We start from the raw sequence: 21891 nt of genomic DNA, 5'->3' as shown, positions 1-21891 counted from the left end.
ACGTGCAATGATGGCGAGTGGCGGCGGTCGCCGCATGGCGAGCAGGGGAGGAAAGCGGCGGCAGTACCGACGGCAGCAGGGACAGAGGCGCGCCTCGGGCGAACGTGCGCGAGCGAGGGCGCGGCCAGGTCGTGCGCGAAGCGGGGGTTATGGCAACGAGATTGAGGTGGGAGGTGGGGGGATCGTCGGAGAGGCTCACTGCGGAGCTCGTGGAGGGCTCGGTGAAGCCGGGGGAGGTCGAGGCCGTCCGGCGCGGTGGGGATGAGGACGACGGTTCCGGGCGACGGCAGTTGGCGTCGGGGCGGCGAGCACAGCGTCCAGCGAGGCGGGCGACGGGAGGGGGAGCGGCGCCGACGTCGGGGCCTCAGGCGGCGGTGGTCGGAGACGGGGGACAGGGACGACGGGGCGCCGGCGATGGGCACAGGGGCAAGGCGCCCCGATCAAGATCGCGTTCGGGAGGAGGAGCGAGGGGAGACGGGTTCGTGGGGAAAGTGGGGTTCGGTTGGGCTAGGGTTTGGGCAGGTGAGTGGATAAGGGAGTGGGGGGCGCGGGGTGGGCCGGCCCATTCGGGCGGCCTGGTGGCCAGCTAGGCCGAGGCCTAGCGGGGGGGGGGGGTCTTTCTTCTATTTTTTTCTCTTTCCTATTTTCTCTTATTTATTTTCTGTTTAGTAGTTTTCTATTTTGTTTTCTATTTATCTTAGTTTTATAAATTAGGAAAATAGTTTCTAAATTAGTGTTATGGTCTAACCCACTGCCACAAAAAGTTTCACTCCTAACTAAAATAGTTTGATATTTTATAAATGATAAAAGGCATTTAATTAATTAAGTTGCCACTGTTTTATTTATTTTAGGACATTCAAACATTTTTAAGGATGTTGGTTTCTCCACCATTATTATCTAGGTATTATTTGTCACACCTGGAATATTTTAGTTTTAATGTTTGAAAAGTTTTATTTTCTTGCTTGATTTTAGAATTTGAATTGGAATCGGTTTCGAACTAACGCGAGATTAGGAACAGTAACCAAGGTGATGTGGCGACATTAACGGGGGATTACTGTAGCCTAATTATCCGGGCGTCACATATGATCAACATAGTGATGTTCACCATTGAAAACTACTCCATCTCACGTGATGATCGGACATGGTTTAGTTGATATGGATCACGTGATCACTTAGATGATTAGAGGGATGTCTATCTAAGTGGGAGTTCTTAAGTAATTTGATTGATTAAACTTTAATTTATCATGAACTTAGTACCTGATAGTATTTTGCATGTCTATGTTGTTGTAGATAGATGGCCCGTGCTGTTGTTCCGTTGAATTTGAATGCGTTCCTAGAGAAAGCTAAGTTGAAAGATGATGGTAGCAACTACACGGACTGGGTCCGTAACTTAAGGATTATCCTCATTGCTGCACAGAAGAATTACATCCTGAAAGCACCGCTAGGTGCCAAACCCGCCGCAGGAGCAACGCCAGATGTTATGAACGTCTGGCAGAGCAAAGCTGATGACTACTCGATAGTTCAGTGTGCCATGCTTTACAGCTTAGAACCGGGACTTCAATGACGTTTTGAACGTCATGGAGCATATGAGATGTTCCAGGAGTTGAAGTTAATATTTCGAGCAAATGCCTAGATTGAGAGATATGAAGTCTCCAATAAGTTCTATAGCTGCAAGATGGAGGAGAACAGTTCTGTCAGTGAACACATACTCAAAATGTCTGGGTATAATAATCACTTGATTCAACTGGGAGTTAATCTTCCTGATGATAGTGTCATTGACAGAATTCTTCAATCACTGCCATCAAGCTACAAGAGCTTCATGATGAACTATAATATGCAAGGGATGGATAAGACAATTCCCGAGCTATTCGCAATGCTAAAGGTTGCGGAGGTAGAAATCAAGAAGGAGCATCAAGTGTTGATGGTCAACAAGACCACCAGTTTCAAGAAAAAGGGTAAAGGGAAGAAGGGGAACTTCAAGAAGAACGGCAAGCAAGTTGCTGCTCAAGTGAAGAAGCCCAAGTCTGGACCTAAGCCTGAGACTGAGTGCTTCTACTGCAAAGGGACTGGTCACTGGAAGCGGAACTGCCCCAAGTATTTGGCGGATAAGAAGGATGGCAAGGTGAATAAAGGTATATGTGATATACATGTTATTGATGTGTACCTTACTAATGCTCGCAGTAGTACCTGGGTATTTGATACTGGTTCTGTTGCTAATATTTGCAACTCGAAACAGGGACTACGGATTAAGCGAAGATTGGCTAAGGACGAGGTGACGATGCGCATGGGAAATGGTTCCAAAGTCGATGTGATCGCAGTCGGCACGCTACCTCTACATCTACCTTCGGGATTAGTTTTAGACCTGAATAATTGTTATTTGGTGCCAGCGTTAAGCATGAACATTATATCTGGATCTTGTTTGATGCGAGACGGTTATTCATTTAAATCAAAGAATAATGGTTGTTCTATTTATATGAGTAATATCTTTTATGGTCATGCACCCTTGAAGAGTGGTCTATTTTTATTGAATCTCGGTAGTAGTGATACACATATTCATAACATTGAAGCCAAAAGATGCAGAGTTGATAATGATAGTGCAACTTATTTGTGGCACTGCATTTTGGGTTATATTGGTGTAAAGCGCATGAAGAAACTCCATTCTGATGGACTTTTGGAATCACTTGATTATGAATCACTTGGTACTTGCGAACCATGCCTCATGGGCAAGATGACTAAAACTCCGTTCTCCGGAACAATGGAGCGAGCAACAGATTTGTTGGAAATCATACATACTGATGTATGTGGTCCGATGAATGTTGAGGTTCGCGAAGGGTATCGTTATTTTCTCACCTTCACAGATGATTTGAGCAGATATGGGTATATCTACTTGATGAAGCATAAGTCTGAAACATTTAAAAAGTTCAAGAATTTCAGAGTGAAGTGGAAAATCATCATAACAAGAAAATAAAGTTTCTATGTTCTGATCGTGGAGGAGAATATTTGAGTTACGAGTTTGGTCTTCATTTGAAACAATGCGGAATAGTTTCGCAACTCACGCCACCCGGAACAGCACAGCGTAATGGTGTGTCCAAACGTCGTAATTGTACTTTACTAGATATGGTGCGATCTATGATGTCTCTTACTGATTTACCGCTATCGTTTTGGGGTTATGCTTTAGAGACGACTGCATTCACGTTAAATAGGGCATTATCTAAATCCATTGAGACGACACCTTATGAACTGTGGTTTGGCAAGAAACCCAAGATGTCGTTTCTTAAAGTTTGGGGCTGCGATGCTTATGTGAAAAAGCTTCAACCTGATAAGCTCGAACCCAAATCGGAGAAATGTGTCTTCATATGATACCCAAAGAAGACTGTTGAGAACACCTTCTATCACAGATCCGAAGGCAAGACATTCGTTGCTAAGAATGGATCCTTTCTAGAGAAGGAGTTTTCTCTCGAAAGAAGTGAGTGGGAGGAAAGTAGAACTTGATGAGGTAAATGTACCTGCTCCCTTGTTGGAAATTAGTTCATCACAGAAATCTGTTCCTGTGACTCCTACACCAATTAGTGAGGAAGCTAATGATGATGATCATGTAACTTCAGATCAAGTTACTACCAAACCTCGTAGGTCAACCAGAGTAAGATCCGCACCAGAGTGGTACGGAAATCCTGTTCTGGAGGTCATGTTACTTGCTCATGACGAACCTACAAACTATAAGGAAACGATGATGAGCCCAGATTCCGCGAAATGGCTTGAGGCCATGAAATCTGAGATGGGATCCATGTACGAGAACAAAGTGTGGACTTTGGTTGACTTGCTTGATGATCGGCAAGCCATCGAGAATAAATGGATCTTCAAGAAGAAGACTGACACTGATGGTAATGTTACTATCTACAAAGCTCGACTTGTTGCGAAAGGTTTTCGACAAGTTCTAGGAGTTGACTACGATGAGACATTCTCACTCGTAGCGATGCTTAAGTCCGTCCGAATCATGTTAGCAATTGTTGTATTTTATGATTATGAAATTTGGCAAATGGATGTAAAGATTGCATTCCTGAATGGATTTCTGGAAGAAGAGTTGTATATGATGCAACGTGAAGGTTTTATCGATCCAAAGGATGCTAACAAAGTGTGCAAGCTCCAGCGATCCATTTATGGACTGGTGCAAGCATCTCGGAGTTGGAATAAACGTTTTGATAGTGTGATCAAAGCATATGGTTTTATACAGACTTTTGGAGAAGCCTGTATTTACAAGAAAGTTAGTGGGAGCTCTGTAGCATTTCTAATATTATATGTGGATGACATATTGTTGATTGGAAATGACATAGAATTTCTGGATAGCATAAAAGGATACTTGAATAAGAGTTTTTCAATGAAAGACCTCGGTGAAGCTGCTTATATATTGGGCATTAAGATCTATAGAGATAGATCAAGACGCTTAATTGGACTTTCACAGAGCACATACCTTGACAAAGTTTTGAAGAAGTTCAAAATGGATCAAGCAAAGAAAGGGTTCTTGCCTGTGTTACAAGGTGTGAAGTTGAGTCAGACTCAATGCCCGACCACTGCAGAAGATAGAGAGAAAATGAAAGTCATTCCCTATGCTTCGGCCATAGGTTCTATCATGTATGCAATGTTGTGTACCAGACCTGATGTGTGCCTTGCTATTAGTTTAGCAGGGAGGTACCAAAGTAATCCAGCAGTGGATCACTGGACAGCGGTTAAGAACATCTTGAAATACCTGAAACTAAGGATATGTTTCTCTTTGTGGAGGTGACAAAGAGCTCGTCGTAAATGGTTACGTCGATGCAAGCTTTGACACTGATCCAGATGACTCTAAGTCACAAACCGGATACGTATTTATATTGAACGGTGGACCTGTCAGTTGGTGTAGTTCTAAGCAAAGCGTCGTGGCGGGATCTACGTGTGAAGCGGAGTACATAGTTGCTTCGGAAGCAACAAATGAAGGAGTCTGGATGAAGGAGTTCATATCCGATCTAGGTGTCATACCTAGTGCATCGGGTCCAATGAAAATCTTTTGTGACAATACTGGTGCAATTGCCTTGGCAAAGGAATCCAGATTTCACAAGAGAACCAAGCACATCAAGAGACGCTTCAATTCCATCCGCGATCAAGTCAAGGAGGGAGACATAGAGATTTGCAAGATACATACGAATCTGAATATTGCAGACCCGTTGACTAAGCCTCTCTCACGAGCAAAACATGATCATCACCAAGACTCCATGGGTGTTAAAATCATTACTGTGTAATCTAGATTATTGACTCTAGTGCAAGTGGGAGACTGAAGGAAATATGCCCTAGAGGCAATAATAAAGTTGTTATTTATATTTCCATATATATCATGATAAATGTTTATTATTCATGCTAGAATTGTATTAACCGGAAACTTAGTACTTGTGTGAATACATAGACAAACAGAGTGTCACTAGTATGCCTCTAGTTGACTAGCTCATTGAATCAAAGATGGTTAAGTTTCCTAGCCATAGACATGAGTTGTCATTTGATTAACGGGATCACATCATTAGAGAATGATGTGATTGACTTGACCCATTCCGTTAGCTTAGCACTTGATCATTTAGTATGTTGCTATTGCTTTCTTCATGACTTATACATGTTCCTATGATTATGAGATTATGCAACTCCCGAATACCGGAGGAACACTTTGTGTGCTACCAAACGTCACAACGTAACTCGGTGATTATAAAGGTGCTCTACAGGTGTCTCTGATGGTACTTGTTGAGTTGGCATAGATCGAGATTAGGATTTGTCACTCCGATTGTCTGAGAGGTATCTTTGGGCCCTCTCGGTAATGCACATCACTATAAGCCTTGCAAGCAATGTGACTAATGAGTTAGTTGCGGGATGATGCATTACAGAATGAGTAAAGAGACTTGCCGGTAACGATATTGAACTAGGTATTGAGATACCGACGATCGAATCTCGGGCAAGTAACATACCGATGACAAAGGGAACAACGTATGTTGTTATGCGGTTTGACCGATAAAGATCTTCGTAGAATATGTGGGAGCCAATATGAACATCCAGGTTCCGCTGTTGGTTATTGACCGGAGACGTGTCTCGGTCATGTCTACATAGTTCTCGAACCCGTGGGGTCCGCACGCTTAACGTTCGGTATTATGAGTTTATGTGTTTTGATGTATCCGGTCATGTCTACATTGTTCTCGAACCCGTGGGGTCCGCACGCTTAACGTTCGGTATTATGAGTTTATGTGTTTTGATGTACCGTAGATAGTTCGGAGTCCCGGATGTGATCACGGACATGATGAGGAGTCTCGAAATGGTTGAGACATAAAGATTGATATATTGGACGGCTATATTCGGACACCGGAAATGTTTCGGATGATTTCGAAGAAAACCGGAGTGCCGAAGGGTTACCGGAACCTCCCCGGGGGAAATAATGGGCCACATGGGCCTTAGTGGAGAGAGAGAGGGCCAGCCAGGGCAGGCCGCGCGCCCCCTCTCCCTCTGGTCCGAATTGGACTAGGGAAGGGGGGGCGGCGTCCCCCTTTCCTTCTCCCTCTCCTCCTTCCTTTCCCCCTCCTAGTAGGACTAGGAAAGGGAATCCTACTCCTACTAGGAGGAGGACTCCTCCTCTCCTGGCGCACCCCAAGGGCCGGCCGGCCTCCCCCCTTGCTCCTTTATATACGGGGGCGGGGGGCACCCTAGAACACACAAGTTGATCACTGATCTCTTAGCCGTGTGCGGTGCCCTCCTCCATCATAATCCACCTCGGTCATATTGTTGCAGTGCTTAGGCGAAGCCCTGCGCCAGTAGCTTCATCATCACCGTCATCACGCCGTCGTGCTGACAAAACTCTCTTTCGACACTTAGCTGGATCGAGAGTTCGTGGGACGTCACCGAGCTGAACGTGTGCAGATCGCGGAGGTGCCGTACTTTCGGTACTAGGATCGGTCGGATCGTCAAGACGTACGACTACATCAACCGCGTTGTCATAACACTTCCGCTTTCGATCTACGAGGGTACGTGGACAACACTCTCCCCTCTCGTTGCTATGCATCACCATGATCTTGCGTGTGCGTAGGAATTTTTTTGAAATTACTACGTTCCCCAACATCCACAAGAAAGACTTCAGATTGGGTAGACTATATTGGAAAATTGGTAAGTATTGGTACTAATTTGCACAATCAAGAGGCCCCAGTTGCACACAGCAGGGGAAAAACACACGAACTACCAGATCCAGCACAAAGGCTGGCAGAAAAATCAGTAGACTATATTGGAAAATTGTCAACCATTGGTACTAATTTGCAGAAGTGATGATATCTATTTGCACACACCCGTATAAAAACACGTGGACCACCACATCCACAACAAGGCTAGCAGATTGGGTACACTATATTGCAAAAATTGGCAAGCATTGGTGCTAAATTGCACAAATAAGGGTTCCTAGTTGCACACAACAGCGGGAAAACACACGGACCACTAGATCAATCACAAAGGCTGGCAGCTTGGATAAAGAATATTGGGAAATTGGCAAGCATAGGTACTAATTTGCACAGGTAATGGTCCCTAATTGCACACAACAGGGGAAAACACATGACCCAGGAGAACCACCACAAGGCTGGCAAATTATCTAAAAAATTGTCTACTACTTCTCCTAATTTGCACGCAAGGGGCAACAGAGTTGCACACCGCAGGGGAAAACACTCATCAAAAACACCAGATCCACCACGAGGCTACAATCCACAGACGAGGCTCTATCGCCGCGAACCACTCATCCTCCCTGAACCACTCATCCCGTACGTATATGCACGAGCTCTCCCCCTACTGCAACGCAAAAACGACGGGATGAGCACGACCCTAGCCCACCCCTGCCAATCCGGCGGTTTCCCAAACGAAGTAGTCCGCGGGGGTGACCTCAACCTCGCCGGAAAATGAGTTCGACCTCCTTAACCCCGACTGCGACCTCGAGTTCGACCTCTACCTCGACCTCCCTGACAACGACCGCGACCTCACCGGAAAACGTGCGACCTCACCAGAAAAAAGGAGGGCGGGCGAGTGGACAAACAAGCAGGGACGAAGAACGGGGAGCGCGCGTAGGAGCAGTACCCGTGCCGCCGCGGACGACGACCCTCGCGGCGCACCCCGCCGTCGACCACAACCCGGCGGATTTGGAACCGCCTCTGAGCACCAACCAACGACGAAAGCAAGGGGGAAAGAGGAGGAATGGGCCACGAGAGGTGGGGGATGGACGGGGTAATGGCACGAAATCCGAAACCGCCGCCCACTCCGCACGACGGCTAATACACTGGGGAACTGCCTAATCCTCTATGACATGTGGGTCCCACGGGAGATTTATCTCGCGCGGCGCGGCGCAATCGGACCAGGCGACCGGTCCACGCGCGGGTCCGAGCGGCGCGGCTCCACCACCCGACCAGGGACACCTGGACACCCCGCGCCGTCGATCGGGACGAGATCGAGCGGCTCTGATTCGGCCGCTCGTTCTCTCCGTTTAGTGCACGACCACTTTTTAGATTTTGGGAAACATTTGATGCAGACCACACGATTATTGCATTTTGATGCATGCGGTTGGAGTTGCCCTTACCATGTGGGCATTCGCAAAAAGCAAAAAAAAAAAATACCACGTGGGTTCCACTTGTCAGTTGACCACACGCGAGAACCGAACGCGCAAACTTCCTGCGGCCGAGTGTTGGCGCGCACCCACCCAAGCGGCGGTGGCGAGCGATGGATCGCCCCCAGCTCCGGAACCCTAGCAGCCGCCCTCTTAAGCCGCCGCGGCCACCGCGAGGCTCGGCCTTCCAGCCCCCACCGGCGTCGAGGCCTCTCCCCGGGCCCTCCTCTCCAGGCTCGTCTCCCTCGCCTCCACCGCTTTTACGATTCTTGTATTACCCCTCGAGTTCTTGGAACCAAGATTGATGCAGAAGTTCCCGTCTTGTGGGTTGAGTCGGGATTTGGGGTTCAGGAACACGCCGGGGAGTTAATTCTGCGTTAGGATTCTAATTGGACCGGAATGCCGATCCTGCGTTTCCCCCCAAAGATAAACAGAAGAGTTCATGGCATTTTGGGGAGATTCGGGATCATTTCACTCTCGATGTAGTAGGATCTGGTGCTAGTTTAAAGGCTGTGCGCTTCCGTTCCCTACATATATGTTGCTGTTTTCCATCTGTTCCTTGTGATTCTTGACTAGCACGTTCGGTTTCTGAGAGGTCATGGGGTTTTAGGATCTTCTTTTTTACTTCTTTGAATTTTGTTTGTACAGCTCTGGCTATTGCGAATCTTGCTAATTGACCCTTAAGTACCAACATGTTGGTCATTGCAGTCTTTCTTGAGTGAGAGTTTCATCCTGTAAATCATTCTGTATTTCTGGCTTCATGTAATGATTCACTATCTAATGGCAGATGGAAGGCCAAGAAAAAAGGTTCGATTTGCAAGTGAAGCTGGTAGTCATCACATGCATGGGAGACAGGATGCTGCTAACACAGGCAGAGCTGAGAAAACTAAGCCCCAAGGTGCCTCTAATCTACTGGAACTCCTGTCTTTCTTAACAGTACTGAATTTATGCATTAGTACTCTTTTAGACGCTATATGTTTCTGCATCTTGCAATTCTGTAATAACACAGCTTAAAGGGGGCGTTGTGCCACAACTATAATCTGGTAACGTTAATTCTTTTCTTATGTGTGTCAACCTGTCTGCTTATTGGAATTCCTACTCAAAGGTTCAATATGCTCTAAATTCAAAAGGATGCTTGTAATGTACCTGTTAGATTGTTCGAGCCATGTGATATTTAATTTTCTGTTGGAAGGGTCAATGCTGGGCTGGGAATAACCCACCTGATGACTTGTATTCAAACATTCAAATTTCAAAATACACAGAATCAGACAATCAAGTCTGCCTAAGATTGGAGTAACAGAAAATAAAAATAAAAAGCAATAATAATAAATAATGTGTTATTTGACACTCCTATGTGGGCATCACTTCCTATGCAGGTTCCGATGCGAAAACTACCGAACTCAAATTCTTTAAGAAATTGTGGGAGCAGTCAGGATGTAGATCCCGTTCCCTCAGACAACCTCATCAAAACATTGTGCCAAGCATCTCCAAGCAAAAAGAGGGCGATAGAATGGGTATGTAATTTTTTATCCACTCTTGCTGTCCTATAGTATCATTCTCTTTGATTCTTCTTGCTTCATACATTAAAAGGAGCTGCAACGGATCAGTCCTATGATCTTCTTCTGTTCTTTCTGCATCTTGTAGAACCACAGAACATGACGTCGCACAAGAAGTTCCCTGCCCAGAATGTTACTCTGTGTCCTGATGAGACCCCAGCCACACCCTTAAACAATGAAATCTCTGATGAGCAAGTGGAAGTGCAAGCCTCACATTCTGGTCCGGTTTTCTTTCTCTGGCCCCTTCTTTTAATTATGAGTGATATGTTGTTAGACTCTTCTCACTATTGATCCTCATCTCTGCAGAATATCACAATCATGATACACCTCAGTTGCCAATGGGTCATGTTTTCACACCCACGGTTCAGACACCATTTGAAATTGCAGGGATTTCAAGAAATACCGGTGAGCACATGCTCATTGCTCGATACAAATGTTTAGTGCTATCACTACTTTACTGCTTTGTTATCAAAACAAATACTACATACTGCTGAAAGTTTTGCCGTATACAGTAGTCAACCTTTCTGGTAACTTTACAGTTATACTGAAGGCTTTGTTGTTGTTGTTGTACAGTTATATGACATATGACATAGTTGAAACTTTATTTACCATGGTTGCATTTTGGGAGTGAACAAACTAAAGACGTACTACTAGTACTAAAACTAAAATAGATGCGAATATAATAATATCATGCCTGCAATCATGATATTTTATTAGTCTTAGATGCTCCTTTTCCTTGCTAACTATCAGATATCTGTTTTTGAAATGTACATAATTTTTCCTTGCGTGGATGCTGATATGTGTCCTGCAATCGTTCCCTGCTACAAGCACATGTTACTGCTTAGATACATCACCTTGTTGAGATGATGATTCACCGTATCTAAATTCTGTAATCCCCAAGTTCTGGAAATCTTTTGTAAGGTTGTGCCGGTGAGATCATATGTTGTTAGCAGTGTATTTCTAGCAAATTTACAATTGCTACATTCAGATGAGATGCTAATCCCATTATGTTTCCACTTGTGGTGTACCGGTAATAGACGCAGAACCTGGGAGTGGACGGATGTTTTCAGAAAAGAGAAGAAAATTATTAAAGCTAGCTGCAAAAACTGTGTCAATGGGAAGTTGTGAGTTGTTGCGAAAAAGGTTGTTATTATATTATTGAATAATTCAATTATTTTTTATATTTTCGTGTACTCTAATATTTTGGTGCGGTGATTGAACTTTTCAGATTAGAATTTTTTGCTGATATCTTGCAAAGGTTAGGCGCCAACGACATAATAAGAAAGGCATTCTTTGCTGAGCCCCTCTAGTTTGAACACTTATAGTTACAAATGTATCATCACCTACTTAAAGTTCTATTATCTAGTTGGTTTACCTCTGACAGCTACCTAATTCAATGCAGCATCATAAAGAGCCCATGAGACAGAGGGAAATGGTTCACAGACGTGCTCGTTCTGATCCCAGAGGTCATTTTGAAAACATGCTTGATTACGGGGGTGACTTCAAATCATCAACTAAACTGATATTGGGCAAAGAGTCATCCTCATATTCAAGTGACGAATCACGTCAATTCTTAGCGTTGCCATGGGTAGACGATCAGGGTCTTCCAAGTTTTCTTGATTGGAAAGACGATTTATCTTGTGGGGACAATGGAGCACATGAGGGCATGTCATTACCATCAGCATATACTACAAAATTTTCAAGTTCTGATTGGAGAAGGGACACTGTTCACAACCAGGTCTCCAACATGTTGCTAGAGGATGTTCAACACCTCCCCAAATGCAAATTAGCTTCGGGTAATGAATTGGGCTGCAATATTCAATCTGAGCCATATGATCATGATGAATGGGATCCAATGCTGTTGCTAGCAGTCACTGAACCAATTCCAAATCGGTTGTCCTTCCCCTGTCAGACCAGAGAGCAGTCTGTGGTGTCGCGTGCAATATCAGATACTTCATGGCAACCTGAGTTTTCCAGATCCCTAGAGCATTGTACTTCTAGGTCGCTTGGACTGGAGGTGGATGGCTTGATTGAGGCAGGATTGTTTGATGATTCTGATGCTGGACTTCAATCTGCATTTGATCAGTCACATGAGAAATGCACTTCTTCAAGCTTTTTAGGCCTTAGAAACACAATTCTTGATAATAATGGTTTTAGCAGTATCTCCAACTTCCATGTTAGTGAGAGCAAGAACATTGTGCCGAATCCAGACAGAAGTTGCCTGAATTCCATATGTTCAACTTCAGATGACCCTTTTGAGCAGCGGTCAAAGAGCTTTTGTGACTCTGCTGTCCGTATATCTTGTATGGATGGAATGGTGGATAAACATTTGACAGAGGCAGAGTTGTTTGATGATCCTGATACTGGGCTTGTACAGGGACTGGATCAGCTACCTTTGAAATTTACTGCTTCAAGTTTTTCCAAGTACACGTCTGGAATTCTTGATCATCATCATGACCCAAAGGACAGCTACAGCATTTTGCGCATGGATGCAAATGACACTTGTTTGGATTCCTTATCCTCATATTCAGAGCGTTCTTGTAAGCAAAACTGGGAAAGCTTATGTGATTTCTCCACAGAATTGCGGTCATCATCACATCATGTCCAATCTTGTTGTTGTAGTTTGGAAGCTATGTTTGGTTTCTCGTCGAATGGAAGTATTTGCAATGATTTTGAAGATGACAACGGTATCACGCTAGTCGAAGGCAACACCAAGAGCGGCTTGTTTGGTACATCGGATCTTGCATTATCTGGTTCTTGCTCTACTAGAGATAGCATCAGCGAGACTCCCATGTTGTCTTTTGATGGTGTAAGGTGGTAGCTCTGCACTCCATTGTTCCTTGAAGTGCTAGTATTTGTTTCTGTGTAGACTGACCCTGGTAGTGGACGATAAATTCCACTGGATGCAACTGCATGCTTGGTGGCCTGGCTGCGCCAAGTCGACCCCTCCAAACCTTGGGGCAGATTTTCCAGTCAAGGTGAAAAGTGTGGCGCTGGCCTTGTGCATGCAGCTTCACTGACTGTTGGGTGATGGAACGCCTGCACGGTTATGACCAGATAGATCGCAGGTCAGTCCATAGCCGAGCTGGCACCTACAGTTCTTGCCGTGGTCAGGGTCGTGAACTCCTAGCAGAGGTCACTTCCTGATGCCATCCTCAACAACCACTGGACCAGAGACATTGCTGGAACTCTGAATGTGCAAGACATTGTGCAGTTTCTCCATCCTGCGGAAATCAGCGACACCCGATCCATCTACCCTGGCATCGAAGACCAGTTTATGTGGAACTTATCTGACTCAGATTCCTATTCAGCTAAATCAGCATAAATGCCCTCTTCGGGGGGTACTTTTGAGTGAACACTTTGGGACCGATGGGCTCCGTTGAAACGCAAGGTCTTGCTTGTCTTGGTTGGTGCAGCAAACAGATATTGGATGGCAGATCATCTCAAACGCCATGGTCTGGTCGCTGCCCCCTTCGCGATCAGACAGCTGAAACACTGTCAGACATGCTAACTGAATGCCCATTTCTGAGACAGGTCTGGCATGATGTCCTCTCACCCTTGTCGCTGCAGGCCACTGGTCCGCAGTCAGGCAAGACTTGCAACTCCTGGTTTGAGCAAGCTGCAACACGCGCCGGGGAAGACATCTCAAGAGATGCACGGTCACTCAACATCCTGACTATGTGGCGAGCTGAGAAGCGACTGTGGTCTTGAAACGACGCCTTGCTGCCGAACTGCAGCGAGCAGTCGAATCGATCATGGTCGAGGCGAAGCAGTGGATGCTGGCTGGAGCGAAGGCTCTCCACCGGTTATCACTACATGCACGGGCCCCATGAGAGTGCTAGCTCCTCTTGTATAGTTCTTGGTTTGTCTTTGGTTCTTCGTAGACTAGTAGGCTTCCTTGAGTTTTAACAGTTTTTTAGCTCTGGTTTCTATTTATACCATGGATCCAATCAGATGTGCTTCAACTGATGTATGAAGTTTGTAAATATTGCCAGAAAATGTATATATTTGATTTGCCTCCTGGGTTTGTTGTTGATGTTGGACTAGGGTGATGATGTGAAAACAAAGGCAGGGAGCTGAATGAGAGAGATGCTGCATGTATAGACAAGCTCAATAAACAAACCATTTCATCCTTTTCATATTTTCTTTGTTGATTGAAAAGTGTTGTCTCAGCATGCACGCGTGGATGGCATGGGCATGTTGATTGATGAAAACTTTGGGTATTTTGGTTTTGTTTTGGAAAAGCAGTTGTACTATATTATGGTGGCTAAAGGAAACCGACAAGTTGGCGGTCAAAGACTCTCCAAAGTGACAAGATCAATTTCCAAAAGCCTTTTGCCGCTAAACATGTGATGCGAGCTTTCGTTTGGAGAAATTATATATGTGTACTGCACAGTACTTTCTCACATTACACAAAGGTACATCTCATCCTCTGCAGACCCGAGCTCACGCTTTTCTTGGAAATATCTACCCGGACAAAACTTACTTTGTGTTGTTGCCCTCCAGGGCCCCTATTTTTTTTCTTAAAAAAACAATTCTGCGCGGGCCAAACAAACACGAGAGCGTAACCTGGCGGTGATAGGAGAGCGGCGACAGCGATGCGTAGACGGCTCGTTCTGATGACGGTAGTGGTCATTCGCATGGTCTCAGAATCTTGATGTAATTTTTATTATGTTTGAGGTACTTTGTACTTCCGGTGAACTTTGATAATATATGGATCATTTTCGCGAAGAAAAACATGAGCTAGTAAACTGTCATCCGAAACGTGGTAGCGAAAAGAGCTCTCCTCATCACTCGACATGCTTGTGAGTTTCCGTGACAACAGTACGTAGCCTCGACCTCGTAGCGCGTCACGGCGATCCTTTCTAGGGAGTAGTAGAAGGAGAAAACCACGTACAACTGCACGGCTTTTCTGGTGCTCGTAATCCTCTCGCGTAGATTGTTCCTCGCCTCGCCTCCTCGCCTCATTTTGAGTGTTGTTCTCCGAGTGCGGGACGGGAACAACAATACAATATCCCATGGCCATGGCCTTGCTGCGACAAAGTTTGCGCTCGTCGTTTCTTCTCACGAACTTGTCACGCGTACGCTGAAAATGAGACCTGATGAGTGGATGCTATGAGAAGGAAACATGGCGCGGGGACTCAAAGCGGGTGGCTTTGCCGTACCAACAGGAGACAGACGAAACGATGTGCCGGAGCCCAAATCATGCATGGCAGACCGAGAGATGGAGAGTGAAGCGAGTGATTGAGAGACACGGGCCGGGCCGTTTTGATCAATCAAGCGGATGGCGGACTTTAAGGGCATGTACAATGGTTGATAAGATGATTTTATCTTAAGTCTTACATGTGATTTAGAGATGACAAAAAATATGTCTACAATGGGTCGTCTCTTAGCCTTATTTTAATAACTAGCTATTCCTAAAAACATGATGAATCATATTATCTTAAAAGATCATCTTTTGTGTTCTCTAAATAAGAGAAGACAAGTCCTTTTTTATGATTTCTCTTTCCTCCACCTCATCATTTATCCTACGTGGCATGTTTAAGATAGAACCATTGTACATGCCCCAATGGTCGGGTGCGGCCGCCCAGTTATAATCGGGGTCGGATGTTAAGCAAACGGCCATTTGTGTTTTTTTGAAAAGAAAAACCAAATTTGGGGCCGCTGCGGAGGCCAAGAGATGCGAGCGGCACCAGTACGCGCAGCGGCAGTGTCTAGCAGTAGTTGGTGCGGTGGCCCTGGGACTGGAACCATGCGCCGACGAGCTTCTGGTTGCTGCTTGTCGCGTCGAACTGCTCCCCAGCCTCGCAGTTCTGTCCTTCGCATCGTCGGTGATGCGATGATGATTCTGTCTTCGGCGGAAGTGCCAACTCGCTCAGTTGAGAGGCGTTCCTACGCTCTCCATTGCGCCGTGGAATGACAAGAGCACAATTGAGTCGTGTGATGAGCAACGAGTGAGTGTAGCCAACATCAATGTGACCACATCCGGGTCTGGCGCTCGTTGATGACGACCAGATGATTAGCCTCGGCCTTGGTGCCGGCATGGATTGGTGGTGACGTGTGACAGTGTAGAGAGAGATGATGACATGGCAAAGTTCAATGGTCAAACCATGCCACCTCAGCATAAAACCAACCGAAGCAGCCCGAGGGACAAAAAAAAAATGTCTTTTTAACAGTTGGGGGACAAGGTTATCCTGATTTTAAAGTTGAGGGACCATTTTAAAACTATCGATAGTCAGAGATGAAAAATATACTTTTCCCTAAAGTAAATGTAGTGGGCAAAGAAGCAAGGGAACTCGAGAAAGAAGATGGGGCGTGCTACGCGTCGGTCGTCGGATCTTTTGGAAAGATCCACCGCCTCGCGAGCCGTCAGATCAAAGCTTGTAAATTAACTTATTGGGATTATCTGCTGTAGCTTCCTTCCCCCGAAACCCTCGTCGCCGCCACCTTCGCCGCTCGCTTCCGGCGGGTTCCGACGGATCTCATCGGCGCGCAGACCAGATCCGGGCTCCCCTCCCTCCGCCCTTCCCTTCCCTCCCCGAATCCGCCCTAGCGCCGCCTCCCCGGGAGGCGGCCTGGGCGGCGCGCGCTCCTCTACCTTCGGCCTCCCTCCTTCCCCCCCCCCCCCCGCCGCTGGCCTGGATGGTGTTGGCGGCGGTGGGATCTCCTGTACCCGCACGCGTGTCATCCCTTCCCGGGGCGGGGACGGCGGCGGTGATGCTCGACTAGGCGGCGGTCCGGCGACCCGGCGGGCGAGGTGGCGGCGCTGCTCCTTGGCGGCAGGGCGGCTTGGTGGCGTGGGGTGGCCGGCGGCGCGCCCCCTGGCTTTGATCTGGGTCCTAGCGGGCCGTCCCCCAGTGCGGCTTCATTGTCTTCTGCGTGGTGAGGAGGAGGAGGAGCTCGGACCGGGGGCGGCGACGTCGACGGCGTGCCTGCTGCAGCGCGAAGGCGGGAGCTTTACGGGCCTATGAGGGCGCGTGGAGCCTTTGGCTTGATGGGAAGCTCGGGAGGAGCACGCGAGGCAACTGCTCTCGAGTAGATCCAGATCCTGTAAAACTTAGTCTAGGTAATAAGTTGCTCGTGAGCCATCTGATTATAATCAGATCCGGCGGCCACAGAGACGGGAACGCACGCGTTGTTATTAGTCAGATGATTTGAATCATTTTTCAAAGAATATAAGAAATAATGAAAGAGATTGATACTGACAATCGTAACACTCAATATTACAAGAAGGATAGTGTGGCAGTCTCTACTGTTAGATTAACCATGGTTCGTCCTATTCCATTACAGCAAGTCTTGATTTAGCACGTACAACAACTCTTCTGCCCATGGTAGACGTACAGTCATCACCCCGAAGCATGATTCATGATAATCTCAAGATAATTCTCAACTGCATAATCAAATCTTTTACTGAATTTTTGTAACTCTATACGAGTAAAAACTTATTCTTAACTCTGGTTTTACTGAAACTCATATTCTTAACTCACAATGACAGTTAGATCACGTTAATGTCATTTTTTGCTGAAAGAATATTCTGTGTTAGCCGGTATCCATGACGTCAAACCTAAGTTTGAATTCTCGTGGGTAGCTAGAGGCACAACCATCCTCCTAACCGTCCAATCATGTGTTGGCTTTAACTAACGGTACTACTCCCTCTCTGTCTATTTATATATGACACTTGTAATTCGAGTCTAACTTGGTCAACAATTTGACCAAACAAAATGTGTCATACAACATATAGTTATATGAATAATTTGGGAATGGCAAGTGATCTTGTATTTTTTTTTTTTGCACTTTTCGTATTTGTTTAGTGGTCTTGCACATAGAAGAACAGAGGGAATACTTATAAAGATACCACTGGTTAAAATTTTAGAAGTTTGCCCATCTTTGTCAAAAACAACGACTTGTATAGGACCGGAGGGAGTTATTTTTTGTTGCTTCTTCAAACCTACACCTGATGCTAGCTTTGTCACTGTCAAAACTGAAGTGACTTATTTGTGTTAGTTACGATGATCCACGCCACAGATTCTTCTAGTAAAATCTAAATGTGCTACTGTACAAGATTACAAGCTTCGGGATATCCATTGTAAAAATGTAAATTGTACGGCTGCCACCGAACGGCACAGCAACCATACGAGACCCTTTGTCATCTTTTAGAGATGGAGTAGCGGCGTGCCAAGTAAAATGCACGACTTTTCTGATGCCCGTATCCTCTCCTGTCGTTGTAGATTGTTCCTCGCCTCATTCTGAGCGCTGTCCCCTCCGAGTGCGGAAACAACAATACAAAATCGAACGCGAAGAAACTTTGGCCTGGCAGAAAGCACCATCGTTACCTTGCAATGCTTCCATGTTTGCCCATACAGAATACAGTAGATGATCCTCCGAGAAATGCAGCAACTTTGAAATATTTTCACCAGCTTCGAGGGCTCAACGATAGCACAACCACCATCATATTATCTCAATATAATGCGGTTGCAGAAGAAAATAATAATTTATACGTTGCCGTGAGTATAAACATTATTCCCAAGCTGCATCTGCATGGGAGCGGCGTCTGCCGTCCCATCAGCATCAATATAACCAGCAACCTCGTCACGGGCGCTAGTTTCATGCGGCCCCCGGTCATGCATCAGAAATCACCCCCACAACTGGCTGCATGTGCAACCAAGCAAAGCAAAGCAATAGTTTAGGTCGCTTGCACTGCAGAACGGAACGGCCATACTATTGTTCACGCGTACCCCGAGCTGGCTGGCCCCTTGCGTTGCCTGCGCAGCGCACGCGAAAATGGCTGTTCATCTGACATTCCGATGCAAGCGCGCGCAGGCAGACCAGACGGCTACAAATTTGCAATTTGAGTCTCATCATTTAATCCCAAAAGGCTGCGGACCCGCCGGGCAAAAGTACCCAAAAGTAACTGTAGCTGCCGCTGCGCTGCCCTGTTCTGCTCGCTGACAGAAAGAGGGAATCCATGGCTAGTAGCTCCGCATGTGACCGAGCAAAGGTGGCGCCTCGTGCAGTTTCATCCCATCGGCCGTGCCGTCGACTAGCGGAAGGCAACGTTCCCGCGCGCGCATATGCTGCTGCTAGCGCTGGGTGCACTGCTGCCTCCTGGGTAGGTGTAGGCGCCGTGAGGCCCGTGACTGTGCACCGAGCTGGCCGGGAGTGGCACCGGGGACTGCGCGCTCCGAGGGAGGCAGGCAGGCAGCGAGCCATGTGCGTAGTAGTAGTACTGTGGGCAACAGCGCGGGCCTCCGCTCGTCAGGTGGACCATGCATCCCGTGGTGGCGGTGCGGCGACAAACGTAGGAGGGCCTCCGCCTCGTGCACTTGCAGTTCCTCCGCCCCCCTCTTGGTCTTGGAAGGGCGTGCATGGTTCCGTTGGGTTCCTTCCTCGTCTTCTACCGGAGGAAACACTACTGCTGTTCGTCGAAAGCAACAAGGAGACGGTTCTGTTCATGTTTGGTTCTACGGTCAGTGATCTCTAAAGCAATGCCCCCACCCCACACGGTGGAGTTTGTAAAAGTAACTGGGAGTCCAGCGCGTACAAAATGAGTAAACAGGTAGCGATTAGTGAAATTACTAGAAGGAGCTTTGCCGCCGAGAGCTTACATTGATCATTCTTGGCAAGTTTCACCATACATTGTTTACATAATATATACCTAAACCTACGTAGATATATTATATATTTTTTCACGACAACCAACACCAATGTTGCCTGTCATTTTCATTAAAAAGAGAAAGAATTAATTACAAATTTTGAGCGCAAGGAACACACTCTTTGGCACCCAAAAGAGAAACTCACAGCACCGGGGCCTGCCCCTACCATCTAGCGAGACCATCCCTTGTTTCTGCCTGGCAAACACTATTTTTTTGAGGCAGAGGTTGCCTCATCTATTAATTAAATACAAAAAGTTTGCCCCGTTAATTATAAAAAATTGGGCAAAAAAGGAACAACAAGGGCCAAGCCCACTCCCAAAGACAAACACGCACAGGGCAAAGCCCATCCTAATCGGCAACATGTCGACCTGCGGTCGGACAACGCAGCTCCGACTCTGATGAAGAACTCAGAAGAACAAAACTAGGCGAAAGCTGGAGCTCGGAAGATCGCCGAACGGGCAACTTGCAGCCAGTCATCGTATACCACAGGGCCCCGCCGCCACAGCTTCGACTCCGCAGCAACAAACAAACCGAGGCAAAACCACAGACACGCCAGAGAAGAGCCGACTACCACAACTATTGTCGCGTCGCCGACATCGCTCCCACCATCATCATTGCCACAGAAGCCTGGTCGCCACGGAGATCCTCTCGGGGCCGCCGCCCCGACATCCACCGCCCCGTCGCGCCCAACGCATTCCACCAGCACCGCCTTCTGGGGCCGCCGCCCCGACATACCATTGCTCCCCTCGAGCAGCAATGCCGCACAACCCAGCTGCCGCAGCCCACGCTGCACAGGGCAACCGTTCGCAGACCACGAACGTCACACCATCATCCGGGGCCGCTGCCCCGACATAAAGTCAGACCGCCCCCTCTGGACGCATCGACCGAGTCAACACCCCCACCGCCCAAGCGGGACAAAGGATGCCAGCCAACCAATGCCGAGATAGAGCCCCACCTCATAGAGCTACCGGTTTGCACGGATCTTTTTGTCGGCGGGGACAGTGGATGCCGGGGCGGCCGCTCCGGATGGTTTCTGTTTATGTGCCGAGATGGCGATCTCGGGGGCAAGCACTATTTGGACCATCGAAGCTTTACTATCAAACACTCTGGCATTCCTCTCTAGCAGAGTTTACGGAAGCCCACAGTCAAAATCAAAGCAATCTCCCTCGCCCTGATCTCCAGAAATCTAGTGCCCAGCTTGCACAACCAACCTCTCACCGTCGAGTCATTGCTTGAGATTAAGCTCAGCAGCCTGAAATTTCAAAGCACAAACCAGAATTGCTGAGCAAATTTAACAATCGTATCTAAGGTGAGGATCCTTTGATGTATGTGATCCATTTGTCGTCGGATAACACGTCCACCACCAAACATCCTTTCCCTTCTTGCACCCTCACGAACAGAAACAACTTGGGTGCAATGTCCATGGCACTCCTCCCATGAATCCACAAATCCTGCCAGAAAGAAACCGATTTGCCTCTGCCCACAATGCACTTTTGTTGCCGCCATATAAGCTGTGTGGCCTCCTTAGAGATAGAAGGGGATAGCCCAGACCACGCCCTGATCGGCCCAGTCTTTTGCAGCCAAAGCCATCTAATATGCAACGCCTAATTGAGATAACCCAACGTACCAATGCCAACTAACTCCACATGTTTGCAAATCTGCTCCCAAGCAACTAGGAAATGCCCACCTTTAGCCTCCTCGGCCCTCGTCTAGAAGAAACTATGACAGAGTTTGTTGATCCCCATGAACAACCAAGGGGGCAACTCAAGGGAGAGCATGTGGTAGATCGTGATCACAGTCAACACATTTAATCAGGGACAATCTACTTGTCGTGCACATCATCGAAGCTCTCCATGTGGACCATCCAGAAGTTGCTATCTAGTCAATGTATTTTGAAATCCAGAAATGATGCCTTTTATCTCTGTTGGAACTAACCTCCTAGGTGTTAGAGGAAAAGCCAGGAGAAAAACTATTTTTCACGCAATTCAGAGGCTTAGACGGCTTGAAGATGTTCGACGTCCAGCTGAGTTGGTATGCTACTCTAGTT

At 46.9% G+C, this 21891-nt stretch overlaps 1 protein-coding gene across 2 annotated transcripts; it reads left to right on the top strand.

Moving 5' to 3' along the window:
* Positions 1-8674: 8674 nt before the first annotated feature.
* On the top strand, positions 8675-14212 carry LOC109770474 (uncharacterized). 2 transcript variants are annotated; one of them, XM_020329178.4, is made up of 8 exons: positions 8675-8869; positions 9423-9533; positions 10012-10149; positions 10280-10411; positions 10498-10596; positions 11229-11334; positions 11420-11477; positions 11594-14212. In XM_020329178.4, the coding sequence occupies exons 1-8, from the start codon at positions 8749-8751 to the stop codon at positions 13010-13012; spliced, it is 2184 nt and encodes a 727-aa protein (XP_020184767.1). In that variant the 5' UTR covers positions 8675-8748; the 3' UTR covers positions 13013-14212. The 2 variants fall into 2 exon arrangements, with proteins under 2 accessions (XP_020184767.1, XP_045085866.1); XM_045229931.2 differs by having other exon boundaries at positions 8688-8869; positions 11420-11449; positions 11594-11670.
* Positions 14213-21891: the final 7679 nt, after the last annotated feature.

The sequence above is a fragment of the Aegilops tauschii genome, chromosome 6, assembly GCF_002575655.3.
Source record: "Aegilops tauschii subsp. strangulata cultivar AL8/78 chromosome 6, Aet v6.0, whole genome shotgun sequence".
Classification (NCBI taxonomy): domain Eukaryota; kingdom Viridiplantae; phylum Streptophyta; class Magnoliopsida; order Poales; family Poaceae; genus Aegilops; species Aegilops tauschii.
Note: the sequence above shows the minus strand (reverse complement) of the source record. Positions and strands in the feature narration are given on the sequence as shown.

Bases quoted from the DNA above. Each gene is read 5' to 3' on its own strand.
- LOC109770474 (XM_020329178.4), top strand. From the start codon at position 8,749: ATGGATCGCCCCCAGCTCCGGAACCCTAGCAGCCGCCCTCTTAAGCCG. The intron at 8,870-9,422 runs GCTCGTCTCCCT...ATCTAATGGCAG, and splicing joins CCCCGGGCCCTCCTCTCCAG to ATGGAAGGCCAAGAAAAAAG. The intron at 11,335-11,419 runs GTTGTTATTATA...TGAACTTTTCAG, and splicing joins TGTGAGTTGTTGCGAAAAAG to ATTAGAATTTTTTGCTGATA.